The sequence below is a fragment of the Panthera uncia genome, assembly GCF_023721935.1.
Source record: "Panthera uncia isolate 11264 chromosome B3 unlocalized genomic scaffold, Puncia_PCG_1.0 HiC_scaffold_1, whole genome shotgun sequence".
In the NCBI taxonomy this organism is placed as follows: Eukaryota; Metazoa; Chordata; class Mammalia; order Carnivora; family Felidae; genus Panthera; species Panthera uncia.
This window is the reverse complement of record NW_026057582.1, coordinates 46,572,562-46,590,382: the sequence shown is the minus strand read 5'-3', so window position 1 is coordinate 46,590,382 and position 17,821 is coordinate 46,572,562. Positions and strand designations below refer to the sequence as shown.

At 38.2% G+C, this 17,821-nt stretch overlaps 2 protein-coding genes across 2 annotated transcripts in view; one reads left to right on the top strand and one right to left on the bottom strand.

The window, feature by feature from the left end:
• Positions 1–655: 655 nt before the first annotated feature.
• RTRAF (RNA transcription, translation and transport factor) lies at positions 656–17,810 on the top strand. Its single transcript, XM_049612782.1, has 8 exons — positions 656–819; positions 2,343–2,467; positions 4,587–4,686; positions 11,312–11,398; positions 12,272–12,360; positions 14,998–15,066; positions 17,315–17,363; positions 17,483–17,810. Exons 1-8 carry the CDS (start codon positions 759–761, stop codon positions 17,635–17,637), a joined length of 735 nt encoding a protein of 244 aa, XP_049468739.1. The 5' UTR covers positions 656–758; the 3' UTR covers positions 17,638–17,810.
• NID2 (nidogen 2) overlaps positions 16,032–17,821 on the bottom strand; it is a 69,238-nt gene continuing 67,448 nt past the window's right edge. Inside the window, exon 22 of the transcript XR_007453712.1 lies at positions 16,032–16,466. The gene's annotated coding sequence lies outside the window, so the exon portion shown is untranslated. The remainder of the gene's footprint in view (positions 16,467–17,821) is intronic.

The following is a 17,821-nucleotide window of genomic DNA, read 5'->3' as shown; positions in this document are numbered from 1 at the left end:
AATCTTACCATTAGAGTAAGCAAAAATGATGAAAGCCTGATTTGAGGTAGCATTAGTGGGGTTGGGAGGAGGTGAGGGATTGGAGACAGTGAGAGAACAGCAGGAATGGATGGCCTGCTGGATGCTGTGACTGAGGGTGAAAGGTAGTAAAGGATGACTCCCAGTTTCTGGCTTCAGAGATTCCGTAGCTGTTGGTGACGATGTCTGGAACCGTCACACAGTGTTACCGTTGTACGTTTACTTGTGGGTCTGAAAGGGACCTTGCTAAATCTTTGAATTAGCAGTGTAAGAGAGCACCTATTACATGGGAGGTATATAATAATGAATGAATGAATACACTGAAAGTAATGCTATTGCCCAATGAGAGGAGAGGTCACAGTAGAAATTCTACACTTACTATTATCTGCCTGCTGTACCAAGAAAGAGAGAAAAACAAGAGGAAACTGGCTTTGAAAACAAGTGAGAACTGGCTACTCAGAAGCTTTCTGCCTATTGTACAACCAGGAAGCTGACAATAAAGTTTATTTGAGCGCCGACGTGCCCCGACGTGGCCCCGCCTACCCAGTCGGAGCCGCGATTGGTGGGCATTCCCCGGCTCCGCCGTTCCTAAGCTCTGATTGGTGAGGGCAGCCGTCATTTCGGAGCGTCCCGGCGCCTGCCCGCCCTCTCGCCGCGTCGCCGGTGCCTGTGCCGCCTGGTCCTCCTCGCCTCTCCTCTCCCGGCCGAAGCCCGGGGGACCAGAGCGAGACGCGGGGACCATGTTCCGACGCAAGCTGACGGCCCTCGACTACCACAACCCGGCTGGCTTCAACTGCAAAGGTGAGGCGGCGTCCCGAGGCCGGGACGGGGTCTGTGACCCCGCCGGCTGCCGCTCCCTTAGTTCCCGCACCCGGACCCTCCGCGGCCTTGTTTCCCCCCGGGGTCCTCTGGCCCCTCTTTTCCCGGCCGCCAAGCACCTCTGTTTTCCGCCGCCTGTGCTTGGCTTGGGAGCCCCCTCACCCATTCCTGCCTGGGCATTGCCACTTTGTGCACTTGCTAAACTCCAACCACCACCTCCCACCCACAGCCTCAGCACGCTAGAGAGTATTCGCTTTCTAACTTAGCCCTTCAACTCCATGGTTCTCCGGGTGACTGGGCGATACCGTAGGCAGAGTGCTGAAATCTGTGTTAGGTGGTAAGTTGAAGACTAGTTCATTGCCCGCTGGGTACTCAAGGGTGAGGGTGGGGAACGGTCGGAGCCCACCCAGCAGTTTGAGATCGAGAGAGTGCACAGTGAAGTGCAGGACTGACAGAGTTAGGGTAAACACGTAACAAGCTTGTGGATTTGTGCAAAAAAGTTAATAGCAGATGATCAGGGGGGTTGGATTGTAAAACGGAAAGGTATCTGGGATTTCACAGCATTAAAAATTTGGAGAGGATTAACACTGCTACCTACTGTTACTCAACTACTACCCACCACTCCTTAAGTCTTCCAGAGTTTTTGACCTGTGGTCGACTAAAAAGTTTGAAAGCATAGAGTATAACCCCCGCCCAGGGGTACTAAGACCATTGTATAATTCTCAAGACTTAATAATGGAAGCCTGAGTTTGAGATTGAAAATTATTTCTGAGCAGTATACGTGTATTTTGTTAATCTCCTGTAGAATCATATAATAGAATCTTTTTTTTTTTTTACTTTCCCTTTATTTAATAATGATAATAATAATAATAAAAAGATCAGTGGCAACAGAGCTTAGATCTAGATTTGAAACTTCGGACAATTTTCTCATCTATAAATTGGGGATATTACCTTCGCAAAAAAGTGAGAGGATTAAATGAAATGTATTGAACTTTCTCTTGTATGCACTTATGACAGTAAATGATAACAGTGGTCAGTATCTTCTGTTTTTCTGTTTTGTCATTTAGTTTCTTGTACTTTATTATTACTTTGCTATAAATTTAACTTTGCCCAGTCCTCCCTCACTTTCCTCCCTGAAAGGAACTGGAATAATAACTAACAAATAGCAAAAATATGTGCCAGACACTGTTTTTATCCATACTTATTTAATCTTCGTAACAACCCCAAGATGTAAGTGCTGTTATTACACTCATTTTGATACTCAGTTTGAGGCACAGAAAATTTAAGGTGATCAGCCCAAGTTCACACAACCAAGTGTCTGCAGCTAGAATATGAATGCAGGCCAGGGCTTGAACAGTTTTTTAATCAGTTCATCCAAATCCTGCACTTCCAACTTGTACTTTAAGCAGCTCAGTTAACTTATTTTGGAGTCAAAAAATTATTTGTAGAGAAAGAAGTGCTTTTTTCTAATGCTTCTAGTGATTTATGAAATACCTTTGTTGCAGATGAAACAGAATTTAGAAACTTTATTGTTTGGCTTGAAGACCAGAAAATCAGACACTACAAGATTGAAGACAGAGGTAATTTAAGGAACATCCACAGCAGTGACTGGCCCAAGTTCTTTGAAAAGGTAATGAATTAGAAAGTGAATAAAAGTACAGAGAGCTTTTCTAAAACTTATATGAAGACAGTTGAACTTAAATTACTTTGTGCTTTTAAAATAAATAAAAATAATAATGATCAGTATTAGGAAAGCTGGGTTTCAAGGATTTAACTTTTCTCTTTCCATGTTTGTTTTTAAACCAAATTATATTATCTCTCCCTACCAAACTTTCAGTATTAGAAAGCAATAGTTTTGTCTGGAAACACTGTGAGGTTTCTTAATGTGACATGTATTCTGTAAATGGTAAAAGGGGCCAAAATTAGAATTTTTACATTAGACTAAAAAGGTAGGAATAACACACTTATTATGTTAAATTAAGACATTGACTTACTTGCAAACTAAGATTATGTCTTGTTTGGGCTTATATTTAATGTACATAGTAGATGTTCATTGTTGTGTACATTATAAATATTCCTGACGAGGTCTGTGTATATCTTATTTTTGCAGCTAGAATAGTTTTCCTATTGACTTAGTTTAATTGTAGTAACATTTTTGTAGAAAAAGGAATTGTTTTCAAATTAGAATAAAAATCACATTTCCTGGTATCGTTACTTACATTAAACATTTTCATCAGCTTCATTACTTTGAAGAATAAGATATTTTCCTTTAAAAATACGAAAAGTAAATTTTTCATTCGCCGCAGCAAAGTGATTAGGTACTTTTCTCTTTAGAATCAGAGATTTTGTGTATTAAGGGATTGTGTAAGTTACACACTAGCTCTATGACCACAGGCAAATTTTGTTAAGGTTTCTGTGTCTCAATATTGTCATCAATAAATGGGGATAACCGTAGTGCCAATGCCATAGCAGTGGCACGTATTAGTGAGTGATATATACCTGTGACTGGCCCATAGCAAGTGCTGTATGCTCATTACTTCCCCTGCCTGTCCTAGCATTATTGCTATGCTGCTATTTTCTTTTTTCTTAAAAACTTTTTCTTTGAAATTTTTGGTAGGTTTAAGACTTGGAAGTATGTTGTTAGGATTTTATATTTGTATATATCACCTCTCATGACACATTCATGTGTATAAGACAACACAAAGTTTCACAGAAGGGTATTTGAAGAACATGAAAATTTTTCTAATGGAAAACACCTAGAAGTGACAGTAAAGTAAGATAACTTACGTGTGTTGGAACTTGCAATCCAGATATTATCTTTCAAGTTGGTCTCTTTGGAATAATGAAGTCATTGTTTCAAACATATTCAGAACTTTTGGAATTACTTTTTTTTTTTTTTTTTAAGTTTATTTATTTTTGAGAAAGACAGAATGTGAATGAGTGAGGGGCAGAGAGAGAGGGAGACACAGAATCCAAAGCAGGCTCCAGGCTCCTAGCTGTCAGCGCGGAGCCTGACGCGGGGATCGAACTCACGAACTGCAAGATCATGACCTGAGCCGAAGTCGGTAATACTGGTAATTTTTTATACTTTAAGGTGGATTTTTTTTTTTTTGCATCATGACCAAATCATGTGAATGAAATGTTTTCTTTAAAGCAGGGAGATAAAATTTTGGGTTAGAAAATGAGTTCTAGCGAAAAAATAATGATTTATCAATTACCCTGAAAAGATTTCCAAAAGGGAGTTGCAGAAGTTTTGGCTAAATAGCATTGTTCCTGGAATTAGATGTTGCGCTCTTAAGAGACCCATTTGAAGGACAGTGTTCACTTTTTAAAGTGTTTTGGGGGTTTTGTTGTTGTTGTTTTTAAACTGTGTTTTCAGAACTGGAGTCAGAAAGTTTAGGTTCAAGTCCCAGATCTAAGTTGTGTAACTGCTAGCAGGTGTTAATATCTAGGCCATATTTCCTCATCTGTAAAATAAGGAAGTTGTTTTTAGACCAGTGGTGCTTTACCTAGAATCTCCAAAAGTAAAAATTGCGAAAAGCAAGATGGAAATACTTTTTTTTTTTTTTTTTTTTTAAGTAGTACATGTACATGTTTCCATCCTTTGGGGTAAGTAATTGTATCAACAATTTAGTAATATAAACGTTGTTTATATTTGTAGAGATCCAAACTAAGATCTCTTTCAACTACTATTTTTTGATTCTGCTATGTTACAGTAATAATGAAACCAGGTATTTTTTTCTTCACAGTATCTCAGAGATGTTAACTGTCCTTTCAAGATTCAAGATCGACAAGAAGCAATTGACTGGCTTCTTGGCTTAGCTGTTAGACTTGAATATGGAGATAATGGTATGTTTTGTGGGGAATGTGTGTTTCACAGAGAGGGAGAGGAAAGGTGGGAGCAAAAGGAATGTCAAAATGTAGGGAACTTACCAGTTGAGTTTCTTTGTCTTATATTGTTTTACCTTTGGTGCATTGTAGGTTTTACGCATCCTCATTTCCCTTTTTATCATCTTTTCAAAAATTTACTTTTTGAAACCATTCTTCTGTGTCTAGCTCTTACCCCTGCAACTCCTAAATTATCTAGGAAAGAGTTTTCTTTTAAAAAATTACAGTCTCTTCATTATCATAAAGCATTGAAAGCAACTGTCTTTCATTGGTACTTTTTAAAAGATTTCTTTATTTAGAGAGAGCAGGAGAGGGGCACAGAGAGGAGAGAGAGAATCCCCGGCAGGCTCCCTGCTGCCAGTGCAGAGTCTGATGCAGGGCTTGAACTCATGAACCGTGAGATCATGACCTGAGCCAAAATCAAGAATCAGAGCTTAACCAACTGAATCACCCAGATGCCCCTTTTATTGGCATTTAGATTTTTTCTTTTAGAATTTAGAATGGTGTCTCCTTGTAATTGTCTTCTCCCAAAGTAACATTACTTTGGTAAATTTGCTGTCTTTCACAGTCTGCACCTTAGCCTTTTGTGTTAAATTGTTGTTAGAGTCCTAGAATTGATGGGATTTCAGACTGTTGGTTGCAGCTGGTAATTTCACAAGAGACTGAAACATGTATCTAATGCCAATAGGTGCTGTAGCCCTATTATGTAGTAATATGTTTATTACTTTTGTTAATATTGTTTTATTATATATACTTATATTATTGGAAACTTTTGAATATTAGTACCTGTAGTAAAAAAAAAAAAAAAATTCCAGTAAATTTGTTTCCTCTCATTAGACCATTTCATTTTGAAAGGGCTACCAACATCTAAATGCAGCATCCAGTTATCTTACCTCCATCCTCTGCATTTTATGTTGTTCTCTTTTATGCATCTGTCTCTTACAGTCCCTTCCATTTGCCTTTTTGATCTTTGTCGTCTCCCTTTTCCTTCCAGCCTGTCGCCATCCACCTTTTCTGATGTCCAGTGGATCTTTTCTTTTCCATTCCCACTGCTGTAACCCTGACTCAGGCTCTTGTCACTTTCTGCTGAGATTATTGTAGTGTCTTTCAGACTCCTCTCCCATTAGCTTCATCCTCATGACCCACCAGGCTTCCTTTTGGAAACATAAGTGTTTTAGAATGCTTTGCTCTGTTTCTAAAGAACAGTTACTATTATATATTCAGGAACACCATTGCTTTCCCATTTTCTACAAAAGGAACTCCAGGTTCCCTTGGTCTGGTATTCAAGGCCTTTGATAAGTGGTATCCAATCAGTATTCACATACTTGACATCCCAGTCAAACTAGAAGAGTGCTGTTTCCTGTTTACATCTGTTTTTTTCTCCCTTAGATTTCTTTGCTTACACTTTTCCTTGACCAGAATGCCATATCAGTCTGTCTCTATGCATCCAGATCCTACTCATCCTTGTAAGATCCAGCGCAACTGCCACCTTAGCAAGAATATTTCCTTCTCTCAACTTTCATAGCTTTTTTTTTTAATTTGTTTACATTTATTTATTTTTGAGAGAGAGAGCGTGAGCAGGGGAGGGGCAGAGAGAGAAGGAGACACAGAATCCAAAGCAGGCTCCAGGCTCTGAGCTGTCAGCACAGAGCCTGACATTGGGCTCGAACCCATGAACCATGAGATTGTGACCTGAGCCGAAGTCAGATGCTCAACTGACTGAGCCAACCAGGCACCCTTCAACCTTCATAGCATTTACCTTCATGCTTTGTGTACCTTTTAGGTCATTCGCCCCTTTCCATTTTGTTTATATGTCTTATTTGCCCCACTAAATTATAAGCTGATATTCAGCTTTGTTTCCTACATTGTACCTCTATTAGCGTCCTATTGCTGCTGTACCAGATTACCACAAATTCAGTGACTTAAGACACAATTTATTATCTTACAGTTTTGGAGGCTAGAAGTCCAGCATCTGTCTTACTAAAGTCAGTTTGTCCACAGGGCTGGTTCCTTTTGGAGGCTTTGTGGGAAGATTCATTTCTTTGCCGTTTTCACTTTCCAGAGGCCGCCTGCATTCCTTGATTCTGGCTCCTTTATCTTCAAATTTAGCAGCATAGCATCTTCAAATCTCTCTGTGACTCTTCCATTGCCACATCTTCTCTGACTCTGATCTTCCTGCCTCCCTCTTACAAGGATGCTATGATTATATTGAGCCCACCTGGATAATCCAGTATAATTCTCCCATTTCAAGGTCCTTAATTGAAACACATCTGTAAAGTTCCTTTTGCCATGTAACCCAACATACTCCTAGGTTTAGGAATTGGGATATTGACATCTTGGGGCCAGGGCAGGGGAGGAGGTGGGAAGGCAGGGGAACAGTCATGATTTTATCTGCCACAGTATCTGACATAGTTTCTTGGAGGCAGTAGATGTGCTTATTAACTTTAATGTTTGGCAAATTACGAGTATTTACGTATACTGCTACAGAGGATCAACCAGCTGCTTTTTGCTGGTTCCTCAGACTTACATTTCAAAAGCCTTATGGCAGAAGTCTTAAGAAAATCTCTAAGACTCTTTACTTTCAATTTTAGTTTAGAAAGAAAATACTTGTGGGGCACCTGGCTGGCTCAGTAGGAAGAGTGTGTGACTCTTGATCTCAGGGTCATGAGTTTGAGCCCACGTTGGGTGTAGAGATTACTAAAAAAAATAAATAAATAAACTTAAAAAAAAAAGGGGGGGAGAAAATACTTGTGATTCTCTCCCTTTATGTAATCATAAGCCTTGGTAGCATTAGTTGATTTTTAGGGTCTTTAGCAAAGTCTTTAACTGTTCTGCTGTGGGTTGACAGTAACTCTTAATTTGTGACAAAATGTTCTCCAGCTTTTCCAAGGTGTTTCTCAGCTGTTGCCAAGTAAAATTGTAGTCACATCTGTTTATTTCTGTTTTACCCTTATTTATTTCATTTGTCCCATTTTTAGAATACTGCAACTTAGGTTACGTAGGTCCCAAGAACAGTAGATGCCATGTGAGTGTCCTACAGTTGACTGTAACTTTTAAGTACATTTATCAAGTGTATTAAAAGCCTAAACTAGAAAACAAGTGTTTGTTTAATTTTAAAATTCAGAATTGCAGACCATTTTTGGAAAAGGGTAAAGTAGTAATACTGTCCATTATCAGTAGGGGGTGCTGTTGTTCTTTTGTTTTACATTAATATGTTGCATTCTTCTTGACTTCTTTGACATAATTTCAGATTTACAGAAGTTGCAAAATAGTACAAAGGATTTTCCCATATCCATATGTAAAAAAATGCTAGCATTTTACTTAATTTGCCTTATCCTTTTCTACCTACCCAAATACACATCTGTAATTTTTTTCTAAGCCATTTGATAAATTGTAAATGATTCTTTTCCCCTTACGTTACTTTAACGCACATTTGCTAAAAAAGACTGGCTTCAATAATTACAGTATAGTTATCAAAATCAGGAAATTAACTTTGATTCAGTACTGTTACATACAGTTGTTATATTTTTCCAGTTGTCTCAGTAGTGTTCTTTATAGCAAAAAAAAAAAAAAATCCTGGACCATATGTTGCATTCAGCTATTCTGTTTAGCCTCCTATACTCTGGAATTTTTTTAAGTTTGTTTATTTATTTTGATTGCACGTACATGTTGCCAGCGGGGAAGGGGCAGAGAGAGAGAAAGAGAAAATCCCAAGCAGACTCTGCATGGTGACAGCGTAGAGCCCGTAGAGCCCGAGGCGGGCTCCAACCCACAAACTATGAGATCATGACCTGAGTTGAAATCAAGAGTCAGAGGCTTAACTGACTGAACCACCCAGGTGCCCCTAATCTGCAACATTTACTCAGTCGCTTTTGTGCTTCATGACGCTGACAATTTTTTTGTAGAATGTCACTCAGTTTGGGTTTGTTCGATATTTCTTCGTAAGTTGATTCAAGATTTGTACTTTTGTTAAGAATAGCACAGAAGTAGGGCCGCCTGGGTGGCTCATTGGTTAAGCATCTAACTTCGGCTCAGGTCATGATCTCACTGCTTTTGAGTTCGAGCCTCGAGTCAGGCTCTGTGCTGCCAGCTCAGAGCCTAGAGCCTGATTCAGGTTCTGTCTCTCTCCTTCCCTCCCTCCCTCTCTCCCTCCCTCTCCCTCTCCCCTTCTCCCCCTCCCCCACTCACGCTCTGTCTCTGTCCCTCAAAAATAAATAAATATTTTAAAAAAAAAGAATAGCACAGAAGTGATATATTCTTTTAAATTAGCGATATGCCTCAGTACTAGTCATGTACTGGTCACGTTCTGTTCACTTGGATGAGGTTTGTCCACTGTAAAGTTAATATTTTCCCCTGTGTAATATGTGTCTTGTGGGGAGACGATGTCAGTATGCTTTTACTCCTCAAACTACACTTCTACCTTTATTTTCTATTTTTTAATTTTTTTTTTTTTAATTTTTTTTTTCAACGTTTTTTATTTATTTTTGGGACAGAGAGAGACAGAGCATGAACGGGGGAGGGGCAGAGAGAGAGGGAGACACAGAATCGGAAACAGGCTCCAGGCTCCGAGCCATCAGCCCAGAGCCCGACGCGGGGCTCGAACTCACGGACCGCGAGATCGTGACCTGGCTGAAGTCGGACGCTCAACCGACTGCGCCACCCAGGCGCCCCAATCTATTTTTTAATTTTTTTTTTTTTCCAACATATGAAATTTATTGTCAAATTGGTTTCCATACAACACCCAGTGCTCATCCCAAAAGGTGCCCTCCTCAATACCCATCACCCACCCTCCCCTCCCTCCCACCCCCCATCAACCCTCAGTTTGTTCTCAGTTTTTAAGAGTCTCTTATGCTTTGGCTCTCTCCCATTCTAACCTTTTTTTTTTTTTTTCCTTCCCCTCCCCCATGGGTTTCTGTTAAGTTTCTCAGGATCCACGTAAGAGTGAAAACATATGGTGTCTGTCTTTCTCTGTATGGCTTATTTCACTTAGCATCACACTCTCCAGTTCCATCCACGTTGCTACAAAGGGCCATATTTCGTTCTTTCTCATTGCCATGTAGTACTCCATTGTGTATATAAACCACAATTTCTTTATCCATTCATCAGTTGATGGACATTTAGGCTCTTTCCACAATTTGGCTATTGTTGAGAGTGCTGCTATAAACATTGGGGTACAAGTGCCCCTATGCATCAGTACTCCTGTATCCCTTGGGTAAATTCCTAGCAGTGCTATTGCTGGGTCATAGGGGAGGTCTATTTTTAATTTTCTGAGGAACCTCCACACTGTTTTCCAGAGTGGCTGCACCAGTTTGCATTTCCACCAACAGTGCAAGAGGGTTCCCGTTTCTCCACATCCTCGCCAGCATCTATAGTCTCCTGATTTGTTCATTTTGGCCACTCTGATATTTTTTAATTTTTAAAAAAAGTTTTTACTGTTTACTTTTGAGAATGCGTGCACAAATGGGCGAGGGGCGGGTGGAGGAGAGACACAATCCAAAGCAGGCTCCAGGTTCTGAGCTGTCAGCACAGAGCCTGTTGCTGGGCTCAAACTCACAAACCGTGAGGTCATGACCTGAGCGCGCAGACGCTTAACCCATTGAGCCACCCAGGCGCCCCTACACCTCTACCTTTGGTCTCCATTTGATTTTTCTTGTCTGAGTCATTTATTATGTTGATGATGAGTGCTAGAAGTGTTTTTCTGATTCCATCATTTGTTCTGCATTTATTTGTTGGCTTTTTACAGTAAAGAAAAAGGAGCTTTCCTTTTTCTCCAATTTATGTTTGTTTATATAAATTAGTGTAGATAATGTGGATTCTTATTTTACTCAGTGGGTCATAATCTTTTTTTGTCATTGTGTGATGTTTACACGTTCCAGATTTGGCCAGTGGGAGCTTTTTTGAGCTAACTCCTGTGTGACTTAGATTTGAATGCTTTTATTTTCCCTCTTGCTTCATTAACAGATCATAGAAGCACTGTAACCAAAGATGGCACTTTGGACTTATTTAGTGAATTACTATTAAATACTTACATTTATAAATTCTTTTTAAGTATTGTTAATGATTTATCAAGTGAGAGTAATGAAACCTGCCTTTGGAATTCTGAATTTCACATCTCCATTAAATTAGTTTAGGTTTGTACATGATGGTGTACTTGATGTGCTGGTTTTTTGAGAAAGCAAGGTTTTGGAATTCCACATATGACATTCAAAAGACTTAGGGAAGAGATTTTTAGTGAGGTGGTATCTAATGTCATGTAACCTATACTTACTCCTCCCATTCTCCTACCCCTGTTAAGTTTCTCAGCAAGCTGTAAAAGCACTTTCTCTCCTTAGATTTAGATGGTGTGTGAATTGTGTTACTTTTAGAAATGGTAATGAAAAGATATTTGTATAGATATTCCAGTAATCATTTTAGCTTAATCAGAAAGCTACCATCACATTGTCTTCTGATGGATATTTTATAGCAAAAATAATTTGGATTGGATGAGTTATGTTTATAAATCAGTTTGGCTTAAATTCAGTAAGCAGTGTTTGTTTTACCTTAAGTAAAACAGTTCTACAAATTCTATTTTTGCCTATGTTTACAGCTGAAAAATACAAGGACCTGGTACCTGATAATACAAAAAATGCTGACAATGCAGCTAAAAATGCAGAGCCATTGATCAATTTGGATGGTAAGTGTGTAAGTGCATAAAAGTGATCATCAGTATTTTTGGTCCCATAAATGTTTTTTTACTTCCTGGAATGAAGAAGTGTGGGTTTACTTGGTTTTAGTAAAGTAAGAATGCTTTATTTTCTGTGATGTTTTTTATTGTCATTTACAATGTGTTTTCTCCCTCCTCTTACAGTTGAATAGCTGAATGTTAGAATGCTGTTCTTTGATGTGTTCATAGTAATTTGAAGGTTTTGATTTGTATTTAATCATGGTGTTGATTGTTTGCCTTCCTGGATGCATAAAATATTTTTTCTAATCTAATGACATGAGACAAGTACTAAAATTTTTCATTATTTGAAATTCCAAGTGCCTTTAAGAAATTTTCTTTTTAAAAGTATGAAGATTCCAGTTACATTATAATAATTTAAGTATTCATTCATGACAGGTTCATTGTGACCTATGATTCACAAGCTACTCTTATGAATTAATAAGCTGGTTAGACAGACTCTCTAGAGCTGCTGCTTGGAGAAGAGGTTTTGGGAAAATTATCAATTGAAGGAGTTGAGTTTAAAATTGATAGCTTTGGGAAGAAATGTTTCTTAAAATTGCTACAGTAAGTGTGCCTTTTGGGAAATGTTACAGAACAAACCTAACGAGTTAATTTAGTCATTTATTGGATTGTTCAGTGTGGCTGATTAATAGAGAACCCATTGAGCTCATCAATTAGCCTAATTGTTGATGTCCCTACACTGCTCTTATCAACAGCAATTTTAAAAACTAAGAGGCTGTTATTGGAAAATTAAAAATGTTTTTTATAGGTTTATATACTTACACATAGATCTATAATAACATGCTTATAGAGCTGTAAGTTTACATTTTTTATCTTTTACAGTAAATAATCCAGATTTTAAGGCTGGTGTAATGGCTTTGGCCAACCTTCTTCAGATTCAGCGTCATGATGATTACCTGGTTATGCTTAAGGTCAGTTTCATATTCTTGATTCTTTAAAAAAATTTTCTTAATGTTTATTTATTTTTGAGAAGAGAGAGAGCATGAGCAGGGGAGGGGCAGAGAGAGAGGGAGACACAGAATCTGAAGCAGGCTCCAGGGTCTGAGCTATCAGCACAAAGCCAGATGCAGGGCTCAAATCCATGAGCCATGAGATCATGACCTGAGCTGAAGTTGGACGCCCAACCCACTGAGCTACCCAGGTGCCCCACATATTCTTGATACTTGACAGAAACCTTGGATGTAGAAAAAAAAATTTCATTTTCTAAAAATTAACTGTGTTATTTAAATATATGGTTAAATGACAGGAATTTGGGACTTAAAGCAGATTTCATCTGTTTTAGGTTATCTAATAGCAGCTAACATCAAAGAGTGTTTACTTTGTGCCTGCCACTGTGCTAAATCCTTGGCAAAGAGATCTCATTCAGTCCTCCCAACCGTCCTGGAGATAGATGCCAATATCCTTTAATTTTAATATGTATATGAAGAAATTGAGACCAAAAGAATAGATAATGTCCAGATGACACAGAAATTGATAGAGCCATGAATTTAATCTGGGCACTTGTGGTCTGACCTTGCGGTCCATTCTTTTTCCTGTATCTTCCAATTCTACTTAATCATTCCTTTTAAAGATTTGTGATCTGTACTCAACTAAGATAATGGAAAATGCCAAATTGGTAATGGTGGATTTGGCCAAAAATATATACCCCAGAATCTCTTTGAGGAATGAATGTTTTTATTTTTCCCAGTGCCCCATCCTAGGTAGGCTACTTAGTTCATACCTGCATGTTAGGGAACCCAGTGATCTGAAAAGAGGTCTCTTATTTCTAAGAGGAAAGATATACTTCAGAGTTAGGTCCCATAATTGTGATAGTACAGTGGGGTGGGGTCGTAGGAAGGGAGTGGTATTTAAGATACTTAAGATTCCAGACTTAGAAATTATTTTAGAAATTATTACTGATTTTATGAGAAATTAAAGAGCTTTTGACTATACCTAATACATATAAATTATCTTATTCTACTTTGCAGTAAATTGAATAATTAAATTCTGTTGTATCCATAAGCGATTAAGCCATAATTTATTCTTTTTAAAACTGTATGTATTAAATGACACTTCCAACAAGAGAAAAACTATTTCTACATTATTATAATTCTCTTTACTGAATCTAAATGTTAACTCAGATTTTCTCAACTCAGATTGGTTGCCAAGAGATAAAACGTTGGGGCACCTGGCTGGCGCAGTTGGTCATGACGAGCATGTGACTCTTTTTTCTTTAATGTGTATTTATTTATTTTGAGAGGAGAGAGCATGTGCCGGCTGGGGGGGGGGGGGGGGGGGGTGGAGATTGAGAGAGAGAAAATCCCAAGCAGGCACTGCATTGTCAGTGCAGAACCTGATGTGGGGCTTGATCTCACGAACCACTGAGATCATGACTTGAGTTGAGGTCAAGAGTTAGATGCTTAGCCAACTGAGCCACCCAGGCGCCCAGAGCATGCAACTCCTGATCTTGGGGTCATGAGTTCGAGCCCCATGTTGGGTGTAGAGATTACTTAAATGAATACATAAATAAAAACTCTAAAAGGCAAAAAGTTGTTTTTATTGAAATTTAGCTCTTTATTCCTTACTTGGGCGATTATGTAAATTGCTTTGGAACAGTCTGCAGTGGTCATGTCACCTTTAGTCATAAACTGAATGAGAGGACAAATAGACGAGCATATTTGGGGTGCTTTTATTAGACTTTAAAAACCCAAAGGGAAAAAGTATGAATCAGCTATAATCAAAAGATTTTTAAATTCTAAGCTGCCTGTTTGTCTTGGAAGTTTGGAAGCATTCAAATAATCCATGACACTATTGCAGACATCTTCATAGGTTTGCCAAGTGTGAGAATCACTATATTGACTGGCAACTGGACTGATTATTGAAGATTGATTTAATGATTCTTTCTAAATGTAGTGTTTGGCTTGTTATATTATTAATAATTTTTCAGTTTTTGCATTTAATTTAAGTCACAATTGGCATCTACTAGAATTCCACTTAAAACTTATTTTTTAAGCATGTGTAGGGCATGCATGCACTTATGTCTGCCATAATAAAATGCCTTGGTGATGGAAAAAACCAGTCCTTGAATGAGAGATCTGAAAATGTTTTAGTATAATTTAAAAAATCAAGGACAGTAGGTATGACATGCCACTCTTTTTGTCAAGAGTTTGTGTGTGTGTGTGTGTGCGCATTTATGCTTGAGCATGCTTATAATAGTCTTTTTAAGGATATACAGCAGTCTGGTTCGTTCCGTTGATTGTCTTCTGGAGGGATGGCTAAGGCTTGGGTAGGAAGGAGAACCCCCCCCCCCCTTTTTTAACATGTATCCTTTTTAAAAATTTATTTTTCACACACATGAATTACCTACTCAAAAAAATTTAATTTTTGTGAGCATCTTTCCACATCATAAACTATTAAAAGTGAAAATGTTCATTCTAATAGCAGTTTGTTTTTGTTTATTAGGGAATTATAATTCTAACTTGATTAGTCTCTAGGTGTCCTTATTCTCTAGAGTCACAAGAAGAGATGAACAGCCAATAAAAAGTAAAAAATATTTTTTGGTTTCTTAGGCAATTCGCATTTTGGTTCAGGAGCGCCTGACTCAGGATGCAGTTGCTAAAGCAAATCAAACAAGAGAGGTATGTACTATTTTTTTTAATAAATTCTAAATTGATCACTAATGAAAGGTTCTTCTAGTGTTGTCAGGAGTTTACACTTTGTATCTGCTTAAGATAAACTATGGTTGAACTGTCCAGAGAAAGGATAGGTTATTTCAGTGGGATTGAATTTGCTTAAGCAAATTATAGCTATTTTTGAGTGAAAAATAAATTTACCTCGCTTCATACCTTAAAGCAGCTACCAATAGCATATCCACAGTCCACCAGTACAAACCACTGCACATGCGCAGTTATTTAAAAGAATTTACCTTGTAAAATTTACTAGGTTATTTTGACGAATTGCTGGAAAACAGGACACACCTTGTCTTTGTTACTAATTTTCTTCTTTGACGTAAATCCTGTCCTTGCTCTTTTGTTTCTTCAGAGAAATCTTTTCTCATTTTATTCATATTTCCTGGCATCACTTAGGAGAAAGTAACTTACCTAAGACCACCTAGTTGGTAAGTGGTTGAGCTCAAATAGTCTGATTCAAGAGCCAGTGCTCTTAACGGTTGATGGGGACAAAGGTCTGTGTGTGAAGGCCTGCATGAGCTCATTGGTCAGCCCAGGAGAATTCTGGCATAGGGGTGTGGAGGCTGTATTAGAGTGTAAGTTTCAAGGTTCAGGTGACTGCAGCTGTCCTCTTTCAGTCCTGCTTTGTAGGCTGAAAACTATACACCATGACAATTTTCCCCTTAATTCTGAGATATTTTAGATAAACTGTACTAGAAATCCAAAATCCCTAGTCTCATTGACTATGGGACAGTGCAGAGAATGTCCTCAGGGTTAGCAGTAGCAGGTGTCTGATAATGCCTCTTGCTATGAACAGATATTGCAGTGAATGCCTTGGGCACAATAAACATTCTAGATTCTTGTCCTTTTTTTGTCTCCCCTAATCCCCCAGTGTCTTTTGTCCTCTGATCCCATCTTTAGTAAGGCCCAGCAGTGTTAAAAGGTTATTAATGCCAGGGCAGTGTAGTTCTCTCTGAAAGACACTGTTTGTTTTAAAGGCTCTTTATTGCTTATTAATTATGTATGAATTGGGCCACTGGAAATTGGATTAAAGATCAGCTTATTTCACCCACACTGTAGAACAGACAGTAAATTGTTCCGCCATAATAAAATCATTCATTCGTTCAGCAAAACTATGTCTTCTGTTTGGAGGCGGTGCAAATGAGGGCATAGTCAACTCTTTTTACTCTTTTTTGCAGAGTACAATTTTATTTTCATTGCTCCAAATCTTTAGTGTCCTCTCAGAAGGTATCATGCTATAGGTATACATACAGTGGAGAGGTTCTTCTAGTGAGTAGTCTTGTTTATAAACCATAACTAGTATTTGGGGCATATGGTCATCTTGAGGGGTTTAGCTGTTCCTTGGTGGTCTGTTGGCAGAGAAAACGAAAATAAGACTGGCCTAGAAAACCACTCAATGTAATTCTTTCTTGCTTTGCTTGCTAAATTTACATATCCATTTATTTCTTCACCTGTATAATGTATTTAGCTATTTTAAAGTATTTGGAGCCTAGATAGATTTGCTTTAATAGATTAGGTAAGAATTGAGTAGTGACATCCTAGCATTTGTAACATTGAAAGTATAGATTTTATATAGTATAATCAGAAAGTCTGGACTGTCTGTCCTTGTTGCTACTCTGAACTCCATGGAGGTTGGCATTATAGTCCCCATGTTTGGCATATGTGTATGTAGGTACTGACCAGTTAACTAAATGGTTTAAAGTTCATTTATTTTCCTGGACTTCAGAATAACTTCCAAATGAACTATTATTGAAAGTTAAATTCTATAAAGGTAATGTGGTAAACATCACACTAGCTGGAAAAAAGTCAATACAGATTTTAGGTTTTGTATAAAAACAAATTAATGTGTTCAGAAATATTAAAAGTAAACCTATTTGCCCTGTACTGTGCTGCTTATTGTAGCTAAAATAGGACAACAGCAGCCCTGCTCAGCTGTCCTTCCACAGCATCAGTGACAGAACAGCTGTGAAAGGAGCTAGTGTTTTATATGCCTAGTCTTAGAGGAGAGAATGGTTGGTAGAACTAGCTTCCCACTATATGTAGAGGCCATTATTTCATCCAAAGGCCAATCTACAGAGAAAACACTCAGCCCCCCATCACTGCAGCTAAAAGGGTTAATAGAATAGCTAGCAGATTTTCAGTTACAGATGAGAAAAGAACATGATTTTTAACTATAAAGTTTTATTTTGTCTTTAAGGGCTTACCTGTTGCTTTAGACAAACACATTCTTGGTTTTGACACAGGAGGTAAGTGATTTTGTTTTAATCCAAACTCTTATTTTTAGAGACCAGGTGATTATTTGGGGAAGAAATGGGCAAGTAAATGGTCTTGAATACGGATTAATGCAGTGTTTCTTATAAAATAGATGCAGTTCTTAATGAAGCTGCTCAAATTCTGCGATTGCTGCATATAGAAGAGCTCAGAGAGCTACAGACAAAAATTAATGAAGCCATAGTAGCTGTTCAGGCAATTATTGCTGATCCAAAGACAGACCACAGACTGGGGAAAGTTGGAAGATGAACGTTTTAGGATTTCAGCTTCTCACGTACTTAGTACAATTGGGAACCATGTACACTCTGGCATGTGTTTGGAAATCAAATGTCACATTTTCAAGAGAAGAATCCTAGAAAATTGACTCTGTTCTTGAGATTTACCATCATTGCTTTTTCTTTAATAAAGTTCAGGAAAGTGGATTTTTTTTTTT

Bases quoted from the DNA above. Each gene is read 5' to 3' on its own strand.
- RTRAF (XM_049612782.1), top strand. From the start codon at position 759: ATGTTCCGACGCAAGCTGACGGCCCTCGACTACCACAACCCGGCTGGC. The intron at 2,468-4,586 runs GTAATGAATTAG...TTTTCTTCACAG, and splicing joins GGCCCAAGTTCTTTGAAAAG to TATCTCAGAGATGTTAACTG. The intron at 17,364-17,482 runs GTAAGTGATTTT...CTTATAAAATAG, and splicing joins TCTTGGTTTTGACACAGGAG to ATGCAGTTCTTAATGAAGCT.